We start from the raw sequence: 17,557 nt of genomic DNA, 5'->3' as shown, positions 1-17,557 counted from the left end.
GCACTTCACGGAGGCAACCGTCCTCCGCTTCGCGTCGGACGGTTTAGGCCTCCGCGTCGTGCGTTAATTTCTCATAATGCACACTTCATCGGGTATTATCCCTTACGTATTTGTTACATATAAAATGCACTGAGAGGCCAACAAGCTCCCTGCTCCAGTCCATTCTGATGCATCTACTTCAAGACAAATATTTTATTTCCTTAATTTTATTTAACCTTTATTTATCCTGGAAGGTCCAGTTGAGATTTAAAAAAAAAAAAACTATTTTCCAAGATAGTTCTGGCCAAGAGGCAGCATTACATTCTTGAACGTCTTTGTTTTTCTTGTCTTAGTTGGAACTTGGATCAAAACTGTATGGCTGGATAGCTCCAACATTCTGCACCATTTTTGTGAGGGGCTTTAAGCTAGCGGGAGAGAGTGTAAACAAGAGGAACTCCTTCTGCTCTACAGAGGTAAAAATGACAGTTTTTTTATTCTGCTTTAAAGTGGCATCATCATCATCATCAAAAGACCACTGGGAATGCTATTCCAACCAATCAAAGTGATTGGAGTGAGATTTCAATAAATAAATGATACACATGTCAACAAATATCTTCATATAGGCACATATGAGTCTATAAAGAACTCTTTAACATTTGTAACAAACCAGTAAGGCTACAAAATTATTTAGTAAACTAAGATGTGTTTTATAGTTTTGTCAAAACCCAACAAAATATGTATAGTGTTCTACCATTTTCTGTTACAGTGTTCTCTTTTTCCCATTGTTTACCATCAGATTCCTGTAGGGTTTTACAAATAACATTTTAAACATTGTGCGTTTTGAGGAAAAAATATCTTGAATTCATTAACTTGTTATACTAGTGTTGTACTTTATGCTAGACATAGGAAAAAGGAACAGACAGAGGAGGAGAACAGCAGAGCCTGATATCATTGTGCACTTTAAAGTAGCTAGGTTTAACATAAATATGGCAGTAGACTCTGAAAAAGGACATTTGATAACACCCAGTGGGGCCACTGGGGGTTCCTTTGATCCTTGTTGTAACAGAGCATGACCCAGACTAGCAAAACCAGCAGTTGTACTCTGCTGAAGTTCCCTTTAGTCACAGATTCAGTTCATCATTAACAACACATCTCTCGCCACAGCTAAGAGTTAGCAGTTTTGAAAGCCTAAAATTTTTATTTTTGTTTGCAGATTATCCCTTCTCTTGGCCTGTGATTTCCAGCTTCACTAAGCTGTGAATGAGTGTAAAGGGAGTCAAAAAGTGACATTTGAGTGTGAGGCCGTTGTTCTGAACATTAACCAATGAGCAGCTAGCACCTGTACCAGCTGATCTGCTAACTGTACACATGTTTTTCCCTTAACAGTCTTTGATATTTCCTAAATTACAGTATGTTCCATGTGATAAGGCACACTTTAAAGCTTTTTATTTTTTTAATGATAGTACTCCTTATGTTTGGTGGCATCATCATTCTGGTTGTGCTTACTAATGATGAACTTTCGAGGTACACAGTGTTCTGTCAAAATGTTTGGTTGGGTGTTTTGTGAATATGCTAATGCGGCTAATGTGTAGCAGTGCTGGACTGTGTGTGTGTGTGTGTGTGTTTTTACGTGTTACGAACAAGATTGGGAGTTAGCGGAGTCAGAGTAACTTCAGTTTTAGCTGTTTCAGTCTGTTTTTTTTTTAAAACCTGTTGCAAACAAGTTTGAGAGTTACTGGTATTGTAGATATGCTAATGTCACTAACATGTAGTGTGTTACAAACAAGTTCTACAGTAAATATGAACAGTTAAACCTTTGCTGGCTGACAGACTTATCTGTGACTCCTTTGTCTCACTCCATGGGTTTTGTACTTTGGTGTATGACACAAGTTAGGAAATAAACCATTCATTGACTGTGCACAAAAAATCCACTATGCTCTATAGTGCATATTAATAATTCTGTCAATTTAAATATACATATTTTTTACTTTTTGCACTGTTCCTAACTGGATCACCTCCTTTTAGTTATCTCACCTATAAAAAAAACATACAAAGGCTTAAAATTAGGTAAATTATAAAAGTTGAAAAAATGTATGACAAAGTGCATGAAAGGAAAAACTGCAGTTCTCCATAGACCCAGAGATTGGAGCTGTAACACATCAACTGTACATGTGACATTTTTTGACAGTGGATTTGTTTAAAGATCGCTTTGGAATGTAGTGTCATAATTTATGTCCACGCTCTCTGAGTCTTCCATCGTTCTCCAGCACATCTTCTGACAAAAGGCTAATCTTCTGCTTCTTGAGACTGCCAGCTGCAAAGAGGGTGTTGGATTAATGTTAACACATCATCAGTGGAAGGTGTTCAACAAAAATATATCTGTTTTCTTGTGAGGTATTACATTAAAATGTTGGAATGAACACAGCATGTTCAAAGCTCACACGTGTTTTTACATTCTCAGCCTCAGCAGAGCTTCCTCTAAAGATGTCACTAAGAATTGATGCTTGACTTTGTGATGCAGAACGCACCCTTTACTTCTAAAACATCAGGTTTGTAATTAATGTCAAAGCTATTACAGTGAACATGTTTAAAACAAACCGTGCTTCCAAACAATCCTTTACTGACCTCAGAGTTTCCACTAAATCCCTCAGCTGCTGAACATCTTCCTCCTGCAGGTTGTTGTATCTCAGGTCCAGGTTTGTCAGATGGGATGGGTTGGACCTTAGAGCTGAGGCCAGTGCATCACAGCTAGTTTTTGACAAACTGCATCCAGACAATCTGAAAACCAATGGAGACCGTTTAAAGAATGTTTTCTTTGGTGCCTGTTTGAATTAGTGCCTTTTTCAGTCAACGTGTTACATCCTCATTATTCAAGGGACAATTCAGTTTTGTTCAGCAGGTCTTGACTCAATGTACATACACTATGTTACCAAAAGTATTGACTCACCTGCCCTGACTCACATATTAACTTTAGTGCCATCCCATCCCTAACCCCAAGAGTTCAAAACCCAATGAACTGACCTCAAATTCTTCAGTTTGCTGTGGGGGTTCCTCAGCAATGTACACAACTGTTCGACTCCAGAATCCTGCAGCTTGTTGCAGCTTAGGTCCAGTTCTGCCAGATGTGATGTGTTACACATCAGTGCTGAGACCACAGTGGCACAGCTTTGCTGTGGCAGAAAGCATGTCTCAAAGCTGAAAACAACAAAACAAAGAAACAAGAAACCACACTTATTATTAAGAACAGGAAATGAAGGCATAAAAAGAGTGATGGCTAAGTCAGAGTATGTACAGTGGTTTCATGCCAAGAAAAAGAACATATTCAACTATTGTTTTGAGACTGCCGTGAGACCTAAGAAAGTTTGAAGTTTGAGAAGGAAATGTTGCAGTGATGCAGCAAATGTGTAAGAACTATAAGTGAGATGTGCTGTAGGCATGACAAATTAGTTCTAGGAAGAGGCGGAACTGGACGGCATGGGGTTGGAATCCCTGCTTGTTTCCTGTGGTGGATCAGTTAAAAGATGAGGCTGAACAGAAATCTCTGGAGGTTTAAATTAAGAGAGGTAGAGATTAATTCTTGAAGGTAAATGAATATGAGCTAAGGAAAGTAGTATAGACGTGTGAATGAAAGACACTCATGTGGAGCAGGGAGGAACGTATAGATGGGTGAGACTGCTGCAGAAAGAAAAATGCTCATAGTAATGATGAGAGTTGAAATCTGACTTAAACCTGTGAGAAAAATGACTTGTAAGACTTTCATGACTACATAGAAACTAATTTATGCCAATAAATAAGTAAATAAATAATTAAGGAATGTGTTGTATATGACAAACAGTTTTACGTTAGACTCTCCAGTCTACAGTTTGGACTCTCAAGTCCTGCAGACAGAATCTTCACTCCCGAGTCCTGCAGGTTATTCAAGGCCAGGTCCAGTTTTCTCAGATGGGACGGGTTGGACTTCAGAGCTGAAGCTACAACTTCACTGTGACTGTCTGAGAGTTTACACCATGAAATTCTGTAATGCAAACATAAAATACACCCAAACGATTTATAATTGTGGCTTACACCACACAGTGGACAACAGTCAAAGAACAACTAAACATAAAGTTTACTTCAATGAAAATCCTGTCTTTGGTGTTTTTAAAATGTTCTTGTGGCATTTTTCTGATGATGGAGGACAGTTTAAATTAAGCTTAAAATTGCATTTCTGTTTATCCCTTAATTGCACACGGCATCCACGATGTAGAGGTAGAGTGGTCAACCGCTGGTCGGAAGATCGCAGGTTTGGTTCCCGCCCTGCCTGCCCATGTGTCGCAGTGTCCACACTAAAGACACTAAACCTCCCTTTGCTCCTGGTGGTTTAAGGTTGGTGCCAAGTATTTGGCAGCATGGGTGAATGGTAATGTGACTGTAAATCTCTTTGGGCCTTTTAAGAAGGTAGAATAGCTCTATATAAATGTATGTCATGTCTGTCTGTGACAGTTTGAGTGACAGAAATTTAAAAGGAGAAATACTCGGAAAAGCAAAAGCGAAATCATTTCTTATTACATTTGTTATCTTTCAGAAGAGAAATGCCACAAATACATCTTAAAAACTGTAAAAGGCTCACCTGAACTTTCTGCAGTTCCTAATGGCTGGGATCAGTCTTAGTCGACCTGCATCTGTTGTGTTGAACTTGTTGAGATCCAAGTTGAGCTGAACTTCCTCTGATATCTGCAGCATGTAGGCCAGAGCTGAGCAGTGGATCTCTGAGAGTCTCCGGTCAGATCTGTTTTCCAACTTCAGGAACTCTTTGATCTCCTGATGAACTGTTGTGTCCTTCATCTCCATCAGACAGTGGAAAATGTTAATGCTTCTGTCAGGACACATCTCGCCAATGCTCATCTTCTTCAGGTTGCTTACGACTGACTGGACGGTTTCCGGACTGTTCTCTGTCTGACCCAGAAGGCTTCCTAAGAGTCTCTGATTGGACTCCACAGAGAGGCCATGAAGGAAGCGTACAAACAGGTCTAGATGGCCAGTTTTACTCTGCAGGGATTTCTCCATGGCTCTGCTCAAAAACACCTCCAGAGATGAACTGCACATTTGACCTTTCAGGAAGTTTCCAGCATCAGTGTTTTTGTTGGTGTAACAATAGAACACGTAGACTGCAGCAAGAAATTCCTGAACACTTAGATGAACAAAGCTGTAGATTGGTTTCTGGAAGATCCCATTCTCTCGTTTAAAGATCTCTGTACAAACTCCCGAGTACACAGAGACCTCAGTGACGTCCAGACCACACTGCTCCAGATCTTCTTGGTAGAGCATGATGTTTCCTTTATCTAGATGTAGAAAGGCCAGCTTCCCCAGCTTCAGCAGGATGTCTCTGTCAGCCTCTGTCAGCTCTTGCAAACTTGTTTCATGTCTCTGCTGGTACTTTTTCCTCTTGCTCAGTGTCTGAACCATCAGGAAGTGTGAGTACATGTCAGTCAGGGTCTTGGGCAGCTCTCCTCTCTGCTCTGTGGTCTTCATGTACTCCAGAACCACAGCAGAAATCCAGCAGAAGATGGGTACTGTACACATAATGTGAAGGGTCCTGGAGCTCTTGATGTAAGATATGATGGTGCTTGACACTCTTTCATCTTCAAACCTCTTCCTGAAGTATTCCTCTTTCTGGGAGTCATTGAAGCCTCGTACTTCTGTAAGCCTGTCAACAGATGCTGGAGGGACTTTGTTGGCAGCTGCAGGTCTGGACGTTATCCAGACAAGGGCTGACGGAAGCAAATGTCCCAGGATGAGGTTTGTCAGCAGTGCATTGACTGACGACCTCTGTGTTACATCAGACACCACCTGACTGTTGCTGAAGTCAAGAGAAAGCCTGCTTTCATCCAAACCATCAAAGATAAACAGTAGTTTACAGGTAGCCAGCTGCTCAGCAGGAATCCTCTGGAATATTGGATGGAAAACTTGAATGAGGGTAAGGAGACTGTGCTGCTCATCTCTGATCAAGTTCAGCTCTCTGAATGAAAGAGGAACCACAGCACTGATGTCTTGGTTCTCCAAGCCCTCGGCCCAGTCCAGAGTGAACTTCTGCACTGAGAAGGTTTTTCCAATGCCTGCGACGCCATTTGTCAGCACCACTCTGATGATTCCATGTTGGTCAGAAAAGGCTCTGAAGATCTCGTGACACTTGATTAAAGTGTCATGGTGGGTGCTGATCTTTGAGACTGTTTCCAGCTGCCTCACCTCATGTTGGTTGATGACATCTTCACTCCATCCCTCTGTGATGTAGAGCTCAGTGTAGATCCTGTTCAGGGGTATTCCACTTCCTGTTTCATCAGTTCCTTGGGATGTATGTCTGCTTTGGCTGCCTAAATTGATTTTATGCTCTTTCAAAAGCTCCTGCAGTTCAAAATCTGCTAAAAGAGAAAAAAAATTAACCTTTTTTGTACTAAAACAGAAAGAACAGAAGATGTTTTCAGAAAGGTGCCCAGATCTTCAGACTTACATTGATCAGTTCTGCCCTGAGTGACTGTTTGCAGTTCAGCTCCAGATTGTCTAATCTTTTCAAGACTTTTTCTGTAGACATGAATAAAGAGAATGTAAACATAATAACATCACAGCATCACAGCGCTGCAAAAATCCTCAATGATCTAATGACCTCAGACTGGAGTATGGTCAGTACAGGCTCCTTAGATAAAAGCATCGACTCTATAAACACCGGACATATCAACCCCTCCCCTCATGTTCCAAATAGGAAGTACCTGCGGGTCCTAAGAAGTTAAATTCCATAGACTTTTGTTAAAAAAATACTTATTTTATTTATCCGAATAGCCATTGTTGTTCTGATACATTCGTCTTAACGACTTCTTTCTAATACACATTTTTAAAAGACAGTTTTTCTTTATTGCAGATTTTTCAAGTTATAAACTGACCAATCAGACGCCTCAGTTAAAGCATGTGGTGTCTGCTGGCCCCACCTCCAACGTCTGATTGACAGATTCTCCCAAGCTGCTTTTAATGGAAGGGATGTGGACTTCCAACAAGTTCACTCATGATTGGTGACAGTAGTAACTCTAAAAACATGACTCAGACCGACTCGGACCAGCCACTGTCAACGGGTTACAAAATGGCAGCAGAGGATCGGGAAGCCATGGTGACGGATTTGGCTTGATTTTGCGATAATTGGTGGTAAGACATTTTCTATGAATGACATCAATTGATATGTCCAGTGAAATAATTTGTCTATGGATATAAGTCATAAATTCTTACCCCAATGGCACATTTTCTTTAATTTAGCATACAATCCTTCCAAAATGAAATATATATATATATATATAACCAGGATTTCTGATTTAAAGAAAAAAATTCTAGTTACTTAGAGTTGTTTTATCATAAACTAAGATTCCTTTAGTATTGAAAAACTTTCTTTTCATTATTTTTTTTTGCAGGAATAAAAACAAGACAAATTTTCTTCAAACAAGAATACTCGTCAATATAACTACCTGAAATAACAGTGAAATGGTTCACTTTGACACTAAAAGTAAAGTTAGTAATTTTTATTTCCTTTTGTTTACATTTTAAATGTTGAACCTTTTGTGATGCAAAAGATGGAAAGATGAAGGATTCATCCATCATTATCTGCTGCTCTACTGGGTTTGGGGGCAAAAACTTTCTCTTACTCTGTGTCTGACGCTGCAGGTTCAGAACTGAAATTTGGAGGTTGAGGTTTGGACAGGTTGCTCCTCAGAGACAGGCTGCTGGACACTGAAGAATGGTCTGTTTTTCTCAGCTGTTGACTTCTACAAACACAGATAAGATCACAACAGTAGGTTATGTTTTTAAAACATGGAGAGTTTTCTCTGAGCACCTCTCATTTCATGACAAGAACACTCACAACAGACAGGAGAGCAAACATGCCAGGATGGTGAACATTGTATTTTCTAGTGTTAGGACTGTGGCCCTACTTGGTTTATTATTATTATTATTATTATGTTCTGTGTTTCTGTGTACCCTATTTCGGTCAGAGTCAGAATCTGTCAATAATTTAACAAGTAATCTCCATAAATGCATGAATGACCATTTTTCATAAACACCCCCGACACACAAATATCACTGCAAGCAAAAAAGAAACACTGTAGCTGCCTGAAATATGTTAAAATACATATCTTTACATTTTAATTCTCAAGAATTATATAATTATCACTTATTTTTTTTAGCACAATACATTTTATTTAGCATAATAACGTGCAGTGTCTAATGAGAATGCTCTCAAAATATGACTAAGTCCTATTTGAACATTCCTCACTTTAAGAAGGGGCGGAGACTGCAGGGAACTCTAAGTTTCCTGGAGGAAACCTGCTCCAGACCAGGTTACGTTCACAGACTCAGTTACCATAGTGATTGATTCTGAGTTCAGCTTCGTTAAACGGGTTTTGTTTAACCCACTTACACAGGTTTAAGTTACCTGCGTTTCTGAGACCACTAACTCAGAGTTTCAACAAAACCTGTTTCTTGAAATGGGCCCCGCCCCTTTCCAATGTAGGTGGAGTTTTTTCTTTGTTGTTTTGGCCTTTGTTCACCCTGAAGCCTTTTGCTTCACATTCCAGTTATGTTTATTTTGTCCTTCATCGTTTTCTTGTAAATACATTTCTTATGTTTTTATTGGAGACAATCTTTTGGTGTTGTTTTTACACATTTTCCTTAACTTTTATGTTATGCTCCTCAATCCCCTATACAGAAGCGTAACATAAACCCTAATTCTCCTGTTTGTGTCAGTCCAGGGAGGTTGGTGCTGGTCATTGTTTTCCTTTTCTTTTGCAGGTAAGCTTCCTGGATTTCAGTTAGGTGGGGTTTTTGTTTGTTGTTTTGGCCTTGGTTAACTCTTGGTTCAAGCCTTCTGCTTCACCTTTCAGTTATTATTGTTTGTTTTCTCGTAAATAAATTTAGCTTTTTAAGAAGACAATCTTCTGGTGTTTGTTTAAATAGATTTTTCTTAGTTTAGTTTTGTGCTATGCTCCTCGATCTTCCCCTAGACCAAAAAAGGTTCTAACATCTAAGGTTGATTCATTCCCATTGGATAAAACATTTAGTATTTGTATTTATTTTTCAGACGGAGAAGCTTATACACAGAGATACAGAAACCAAAAGTGTAGCTTTGGTATTTTCTTTTGAAATCTTGATTTTAGTTTACATTTGACTTCAGTTTGTAGTTAATTCAGCAGTTTTGGACAAACTCACTACTTCATGCTATTGTGGTCTCAAATTTAGTCGCACTTGTTTTTGCTGATTTATTAAAAACATGTATTTCATGTCTGTCTTTCTGTTTCCTTTAGTGATGTCCATCTAATGCTGTATCAGAGTCCAAGTGGCCTTCTTGAATGCAAGATGAGATTTAGACTGCTTTTCTTTGAGCTGCTGCTGCAAAGTGTTGTTCTGGTGGTACAGGACAGGTTTCTGCAGAAGAAACTGGTGGTAAAAAATCGAAGGAATGGAGATCTGTGACATTACTCTCATTGTTGACTACAGTCTTGATGGAGAAAGTGAAACGAAACTGCAAATAGAACCATGGTTATGGGAATTCAAATGTTCATATTTCAATAGGTCACTCTAGTGGACACCATGGAGGCAAAGGACTACAAAAAACATCTATATGTAAAAAAAATGTAAATGTAAAGACACAAAATAAAGAAAAAAATTCTAGTAAACTCATGTCCAGGATGTGTTCTTGAACCTAAAGCAACACTGATGACTCTCTTGAGTTTCTCTTGTTCAGTTGGTATGCCAAAGTAGAAAATGGCTGTTGAACATCTGACCACAAAAATGTAAATCCAGTCCTTTTGCATCCTGCTAAAATAATGGTGTTTTTCTTTAGAGACAGGAGAAACAGGTTCTTACTGTGAGGGTCCAGGTTCAATGCTGAAATCTGGAGGTTCTGGTTTGGACAAGTCGCTCATCATGGACAAACAGCTGGATCCAGGAGACCACATGTTCTGTCTGAGCACCTGATGTCTGCAAACACATCAACACAGCATCAGCGCTCTGAAGGAACTGCAGTGGACCAAGCAGAAATACCTGATCCAGAGGTCATTTTAATCCAGACTCACAGCAGGGAGGAGCATTATTATTTATCGCCAAACTCAACTGCTCAACCACAACAAACAAAACAAACAAGTCTTTGAAGGACAGGATAAACAGGAAGTGGCATAGAAGATTTATATCAGGAAATTGTAGAATACAAACTAAAAACTGTTGGATGCAGTAATCCTGTTCCTGTAAGACTCTATAACTCTCTAAATGTTAGCCTTTAGTTACTTCACTGCAGTGAAACACTGATGTGTCATAACCTAACGAGAACATCATGCCACCTCATCCTGTCATTTGGGTTCCCTTCAGATCAGGTTATGAGAGGAACAGGCGCTTACTTTGGGTCTGAAGGTCCTGATTCAGGAGTGAAGTCTGGAGGTTCAAACCCGTTCATGTTCGCTCTGAAAGAGGAAGAGCGGCACTGACAGTAAGAACAACAGCATCAGGAAGAGCCGTCTCATCATGACTCAGCAAGAAATTCAACACAAACACACAGGTACATGCACATCTCTGTGACACTGTGAAGTATCTTGTTTCAGATATTGTTAGAGCAGAAGTAGAAAAACGGTGAGACCGACTTTACCTTTGACTGTTGTTGGTGAAGAAAGTCCAGGCTCCTGTCCTTGTTTGGACTCTGAAAAGTCAGTGTGAGAACTACATGAACAGCTCCGCCCCCTTTTTCTTACACAACAACAAGGAAACAGCTCGGCCTCCGGTAAACACACCAGCCAACCAATCACAGACAGACTTGTCACAAATCAAGGCCGTCTTAATACTCCTCTCCACCATAAACTGCTCCAACCTGTTCCGAGTAATCCAAAGCAAACATCAGTCACCTTTTATTACCACAGCAGTTAGTAAAGAATGATCACAATAAAATCAATACATTTTCAGTTTTTAAAATACGTTACAAAAACAGAATGAAGTACTGAGCACAAAATGAATAAATAAAAACCAAAACTGAATAATATCTCCCTTCATAAAAGTAAACACGATCTGAGGGACAAAAACACAACAAGGTTACAGCAAAAGGCTGAGGAGCCAAACAAACGCTACAGGTGACCTTCTCCTGGTGAAGACAATCACAGATTAAACAAAGTCTTTGTGCTTTCACCTTTGAAACCCTAATAGGCCCTTTTGTTTATTCAGGAAGTACCTATAAATAACTTTCTTCTTTAATGCCATCATTTCCAGTTCTGGTTTAACCACATTCTGGAAAGTCAGGATCTGCAAAGACCCCGAAGACGTATTTTCATAAGATCAAACCTCAACGTTTCTAACTCAACATGACCTGTTTCATCTACTTAGTCAAGATCAATAGTCTGTAACCTGAGGCTCCACGCGTTGCTCTTTGACCTCTCCTGTGTGACTTTGGTTGACGAATATTAACATAGTTTTAATTTAAAAAATATACTTATTTTTCAGACTATAGAGTCCATGAAGTGAAACAAAGCAGTAAAAAGTCAAACTGTATCAAGCCTACCACTCTGACATGCTTCTGACTACAGTACCCACAATGCCCTAGCAATCCTTCAGGCAGTGGAGCTTTGGAGTTCACCAAGAACAAACATTTTGAAGGATTTTTGAGCCTTGTATTCCACAGAGAATCTATCTGTCTGCCTGTCGGGATAAATAATATAACAATGTCATAAAAAGCGAATTAATATATCTGGGGACTTCACTTATTAAGACTGTTAGAAACCAAAAGTTGTGCACATGTTTTACCATAAAACGTGGAGTGAAAAACAACAAGGCTTTCCATTGGTGAGTTATTAGTTTTTCTACCTGGAAGTAAAACGACTCGATCCCTGAAGCTCCGCCTGCTGCTGCGTGTGGCTGCCGCCCATTTCATGACGTCATCCCAGAGTTTTTCTTTCTTTGTTTCTCCCATGAAAATAAAGTATCCAGATGTCTTTAGAGATGGATGCATTTACCACATATCTGCCTTTAGTAGGCCCGGCCATCACCACACTGGTTCACATCACAAATACACTCAGCGTCTGCACGACTGTGGGCGACAGGGGTGAAGGGGTGAAGGGGCGACAGGGGTGAAGGGGTGAGGGGGTGAGGGGGTGAAGGGGTGAAGGGGTGTCATAAAGGAGCCCCGCTTCCAAAGCGACAAACAAACACCCATTTGAGCTGGAATTCATTGAAGACGGGACCCAACTGGAAGATAATCTGTGTTCTGCATCTAAAATTGAATTAAATGAAACAATATTGCAGTTTATATCACTATTTTGGGGTGTTTTTGTATGAATATACACACTAAATACAAAAAAACGCAGCTTAAAAAAGTAACCTAAGGAACAAAAAAATTCAGATGTCAGATTTTGGACCCTATTTCATCACGATCATAATTTTTCATAATTTATTCCTTCTTATTTTTGGATTGTCATTGTAAAGTAGATATATATGTATAAACAATATTTGGGTGAAAGGGCACCCTCTTGTAGATTGTTCCAGCAGTTCAACCTGTTAACACTGGCTGACTGCATTGAGGGCTAAAAACGTCACCTGGAAACCAATATATACAATTTTCTATCTACTGTTTAAAAAAGCCTAAAATCTGTTTACAAAAAGCTTTGTGACAGAGTGAAAATCATGTTGGAGAGCCCAGAGGCAGACGATGGAGCGATGATCAGAAACTTTATTTTAAAAAGTTCAGAGCAGTCACTGAAACTAACAGGAAGAAAAATACCACACGGTGCTCCAAACACAAAGTATTCTTAATGTTGTTGGACTATAGAATTACATTCATTCAAACTCATAATAATAAAAAATAAATAAATTGGAAGGTGATAAACAGAGCCGTTATTCTCAAGAAAACCTGCTGGTTCATGTTGCAGGTGCACTGGTCAACCAGCAGAGGGCGACAGAGGCAAAAGAAAAGCTCAAACAGGGATGTTTTCAGAGATGCTAAAAGCCTGGAGAAATGTTGGTTTGATAACAGTCTGTTTGAAAAGAGCTTTGAGGCTTGCTGTTTAATGCTGTTCGGTGATCTGTTGTACATAAAATCATTTAGGAACAACAACGACCTAGCTCGTCAGTTTTTAACTCACATTTTAAATAGTTTTGGACACACTTGTTAAAGAGCCACTCTGATAAAAAACTGTTTTTGGTGTTTTGTTTAACATGTTCTTGTAGCATATTTCTGATAGTGGACTACACATGTAAGATGATTTAATATCAAAACTGCATTTCTGAGTATTTCTCAATTCAAATCGATGGGAATCAGGAGCAGACATCCTCCACAAGCTGTAAATATGGGCTAGCCATGCTCCCCCGCTGCTGGAATTTAGGAGAAGCCCAGCACCTGAGTGTAAGGACCAAAACAACACCACACGGACACGGACACCCCCAGGCTCAGATGTAATGTGATCTCCGGCTCATGGTCTTGCCAGAGAACTTCTCCTTCTCCCTGTGTGAAGAGGGGTCTGCCGGGCCCAGGAGGCCGCACCATGCCATTGACAAAAGCCCGCTTCCCACCAGCAGAGATGGGGTAGGGGTCAGAAGATCAGAGGTCCCACCTTCCCTGTGTAATGTTTGTGTGTTGGAATGCATATTGTTGTGGAGTAAACTGTGTTGAGAGGACATTTCTTTCTTGCTGTTGCTCCGCTATATTTCTGATGTAGATAAATAGATCCATGAACGTCTTTGATTTCCTCATCTGAGTTGGAATCTGGATCAAAACTGCACCATTGGATAGCTCTGATGTTAGACTGGAGGTGTGAGGGGCTGTAAACTAGTGGGAGAGCATGTAAACAGAGAGCTCTCAGTCAAGGGGAACAGGGTGGAATTGCTCTGCACCAACAGTCCTGCCCACTTTCTGATGAACTCCTGCTGCTCTGCAGAACCTATGTCCTAAAATGACAGATTTTTAGGTTTTAGAAAGCATAATCACAATTTATAGAACACGGTCTATGATTTTAATATTGATCAAAAGATGATCTGAGTGGAACCTAAAACATGAAGAGCCTAAAGGCGAACAGATTTGTGTTTCAACTGTCTTCTGCTAAACACTTCCACTCAAAGATAACTGAGCTCTGTCAGTTTTTATTTTAAATCTGTTTTTTTTCTACCTGTTGAAAGGACAGCAAAACGTGGAGAATCTGTTTTTCCTAAAGCAAAGAAATTGTTAAATGATTCACACAACTCAAGAAATTAAAAAGCGGATGTTGGCCACATGCTCTTCAATGATTTTTTGTTATCAGTAACATTCGTCTATATTTAGACACCGCTGCGGTTTTTCTCCTCGATTTCTGAGACAAACAGTCTGAAGTCTTACATCTGTGGAATCAATTGGGGCAGATGGTTGCTCTCAGAGAGCATCTTCCCAGTGTCAGCACACAGGTTGAGTCACTGAGGGAGATTCTGCAGGATGCAGACTCACAGGATGCGATCAGTGTGATCTGTTATTTACAGATAAATTAGAGATCCCACTGCAGCAGATGCTGCCTGCCGCACCATCTGCTTTCACAGGGCCCAGCAGATGACTTCCCCAGCTCAACTGTCTGAGATGCTTCAAGGAGCGAAGGGGAGCCCAAACAGCAAAGGGGCAAGAAAACATCTGGACAGAACCAAATGCTCATGCAAACCTACCTGAAGGAAGTTCTGCTGATGCAATTCAGTGTAAGTTTTTGATTGATTTCATGAGTTTAGTTTAACATTTCAGTCTCAGAGTGTGTTTGATCAATGCTTTCAATGCCTGAGTTAAATTATCTTGAAGTATCTTAGAAGAATAAAAACCTGTAAAAAAAAAAATGTTAATGAATTCGAGTCTATGAAAGTGGAATGTGAAAAATGGTTGCTGAAAACTGACATAATATAGTGTTTTCTGCCCTTACAGGTGGATACTGGCTGTCTGCGGATGAAAATTGGTAAACCTGTACGGGACATGCAGGTGGGCCACAAAAAGATTTTAAAGGTCCACTCAGAGCAAAAATATTCATACATTTTTTTTTCTACAGGCATAATGTGGGCGACCGGTCGAAGTAAACACTTAAGGGTAAGTAACGCCTGGTTCACACCAGATGCGAAGGGGCGCGGTCCTCTGCAGTCCTCCGCGGCCGACTCTCGCAGTGCAGCAATCGTTTGGGTGTCTGGTCTATTTTTTGCGCGAACCACAAACGTTTCGTGTCATTTCTGGTTGGAAGTTACGACGAGACACGAGAAAATCTGGTCAATTTTCAAAATATAACCAATTTTCCACAATAAAATACTGCCAATTACAAACGTGATCATATTTTTGCGTCTAAACAGACTGTACAATACTCCCCTGATATTTGCGGGGTTAGAGACCGTGAATACGCCAAATCAACGAAAAACAGAGAGAATCTCCCGTGTCTGTCCCCCCACGGCCGAAGAAGGTCCGTTATCGATCCGTACTCCTCAAAAACACTTCTGATTATGGTTTGTAGACATTTATTAAAGAACATTGTAGTATTGCTTAACATAAAGTTTTTCTTAAACCAGAACAAAAGACTGCAAACTTTTATGGGGACTGTCACTCTGTCTCAGTGCCTTAAAAAAGCGCTTGCTTCCTCTTTCATTCGTTAAAGTCCCCTTCAACTATTTTTAAAATGTTCTTTAAATGTTCCCAGTGGGGTTTTAATTAGGATTGTGAAGTCACTGCGCAAAAACCCCCAGAATCCGGAGAGATTTTTCTTTGGATATCTTCAAACACAACCCATAGCTGGTGATATCCAAGGTGGATACACTCCGACCATGACAGTTCCTGAGTTCACGTCCTTGGCATATCCTCTCCGGGTATGGGACACAATTATTCTGATAGAATCTGGAGTTGAGATTCACTCCGAATATCAGATGCGGCAAAATGTCAGATTCAGGNNGTTTTGATATGTACCAGAAATGGTCCGGATTCTTCTCATATTTAAGGAAGTATCCCCAACAGATATCTATGGATTCTGGCTATTTTCACGCAGTGAGTCTTTAACAAAATTCCCACATCCTACATGTCTTAAAAAGCCATTTTCCTGTTGATCTGAAGCCTTCGTTTCCTAGAATCGCTCTGTGTGGGCGTGGCTTATGGTGCTGAGCAGTGTAACCCCGCCCCTTATCCTCCTCAGACATGTTAGCGAGACTCAAACTTTGATAAGCCCATGAAGAAATAAAAATAAAACAAATCATGATCATTTAGGCTCCATTGCAGCAGCAGCAGAACTGATTTCCTGCTAGCACATGCTGATTTTCGAATTCACTTGAACAAGAAATCCTATGAAATGCCAGAATACAGAAAGGGTCTTATCGCGTCAGTTTGTAAATGTTTGCAGACAGTGGTGACGTTTTCAGATGCAGATGAAGGGTTACGTTCCGGTGTCCGGTTAAACTACCCGGTGGATCCTAAGCGCTGCTGCTGTAAAGCAGCGGCAGATTGGATAAAACGCGGACAGTATATGTTTGACAGCTAATAGGATTTTCCTTTCAGTTTCATTTTAAATATGTGAGGCCAACTTAAAAAAAATCATGTCTTAGACAAAATTAAAATAAGAGCGGGCAATACAATCACCCGGGGCTCCATCCAGTTGAAAAATTACTCTTTTTCCGCAAATAATCGAATAATTATTGACGTTGATGTGACCAATAAATCCAATCCATTTTTTCCTCAGATTCTTTGTGAAAATAATGAAAGCTAACATCAATATGGCCTTTCACTGAATTACATCCTTTACAGCACAGAAGTGGGACGTTATATCATCTTCTCCGGCCTCTACAGCTACATCCGGGCTAGCTACTGTGACGTAAGCAAGTCTCAGGGATTCAAACTGAGTTTTTTTCTGACACTTTGAGTGACAGCGACTTAAAAGGAGAAATACTCAGAAGTGCCAACACAAAATGATTTCTTCTTATATTGTTTCTCTTTCAGAAGAAACAAACATGTCAACAAGCCAGAATTCCTACAAGAAAATCTTCTTTAGACGAATAGGACAAAGGAACCCAACAGACAAGTCAATGTCTCTCCTGTAAAACACACAGGAGACTTTCCTCAATCTGCCACCAACAAAAATGTGGCGTTAGTCTGTGAATCTCAATCTAAATCCTGCTGAACATCAGAGGAAAGAGCAAAAACGTGTTTTTTTTTAGCCTACAGCAGCGTCAGCGTTCTTTATGACGCAAATGAGGAGTGTCTCTGTGCCTTAAAACCAGGAGTGCGCGTTTCCCTCTTCAAATAATAATAAACAGCTGCTGCTAGGACTGTAACGAGTATCCGGGTGCTCGGGTATTCGCGATCTGCTCCCGAAAACTCGAGTATGAATGTTCGCGACGTCCAAGATCGCTGATTCATGATCTTTATAAATGTAGTAAATTGTAGTAAATATGATCATAATATCATCTGGGGACGATGTGTTTTTGCTTTGAAATGCAGATTAATGTCAGATTTTAAGTTTACAAACTAAAACAAAGCCTAAAGGGCCACGGTTCTGCTACCGGAAGTAAACATCTTCGTGACGGTGAAGCTTCTGGTTTTCAAAGTAAAACTAGCCAGAGCTTTTTT

General features: G+C 40.1%; 1 protein-coding gene across 2 annotated transcripts; it reads right to left on the bottom strand.

Annotated features, from left to right (window-relative positions):
- Positions 1-51: 51 nt before the first annotated feature.
- On the bottom strand, positions 52-11,063 carry LOC112162293 (NLR family CARD domain-containing protein 3). 2 transcript variants are annotated; one of them, XM_024298086.2, is made up of 10 exons: positions 10,628-11,063; positions 10,383-10,445; positions 9,856-9,969; positions 7,641-7,760; positions 6,467-6,537; positions 4,589-6,377; positions 3,821-3,994; positions 3,001-3,174; positions 2,605-2,757; positions 52-2,293 (listed from the first exon to the last, which is right to left on the bottom strand). In XM_024298086.2, exons 2-10 carry the CDS (start codon positions 10,436-10,438, stop codon positions 2,266-2,268), a joined length of 2,679 nt encoding a protein of 892 aa, XP_024153854.1. In that variant the 5' UTR covers positions 10,439-10,445; positions 10,628-11,063; the 3' UTR covers positions 52-2,265. The 2 variants fall into 2 exon arrangements, with proteins under 2 accessions (XP_024153854.1, XP_024153856.1); XM_024298088.2 differs by having other exon boundaries at positions 4,589-6,374; positions 10,628-11,062.
- Between the last annotated feature and the right edge of the window lie 6,494 nt (positions 11,064-17,557).

This window comes from Oryzias melastigma, linkage group LG15, assembly GCF_002922805.2.
Source record: "Oryzias melastigma strain HK-1 linkage group LG15, ASM292280v2, whole genome shotgun sequence".
In the NCBI taxonomy this organism is placed as follows: domain Eukaryota; kingdom Metazoa; phylum Chordata; class Actinopteri; order Beloniformes; family Adrianichthyidae; genus Oryzias; species Oryzias melastigma.
The sequence above is the reverse complement of the archived record's forward strand: the minus strand, read 5'-3'. Positions and strand labels throughout refer to the sequence as shown.

Bases quoted from the DNA above. Each gene is read 5' to 3' on its own strand.
- LOC112162293 (XM_024298086.2), bottom strand. From the start codon at position 10,438: ATGAACGGGTTTGAACCTCCAGACTTCACTCCTGAATCAGGACCTTCA. The intron at 6,378-6,466 runs GTAAGTCTGAAG...TTTCTCTTTTAG, and splicing joins TCAGGGCAGAACTGATCAAT to CAGATTTTGAACTGCAGGAG. The intron at 2,758-3,000 runs GTCAGTTCATTG...ATTGGTTTTCAG, and splicing joins AGCAAACTGAAGAATTTGAG to ATTGTCTGGATGCAGTTTGT.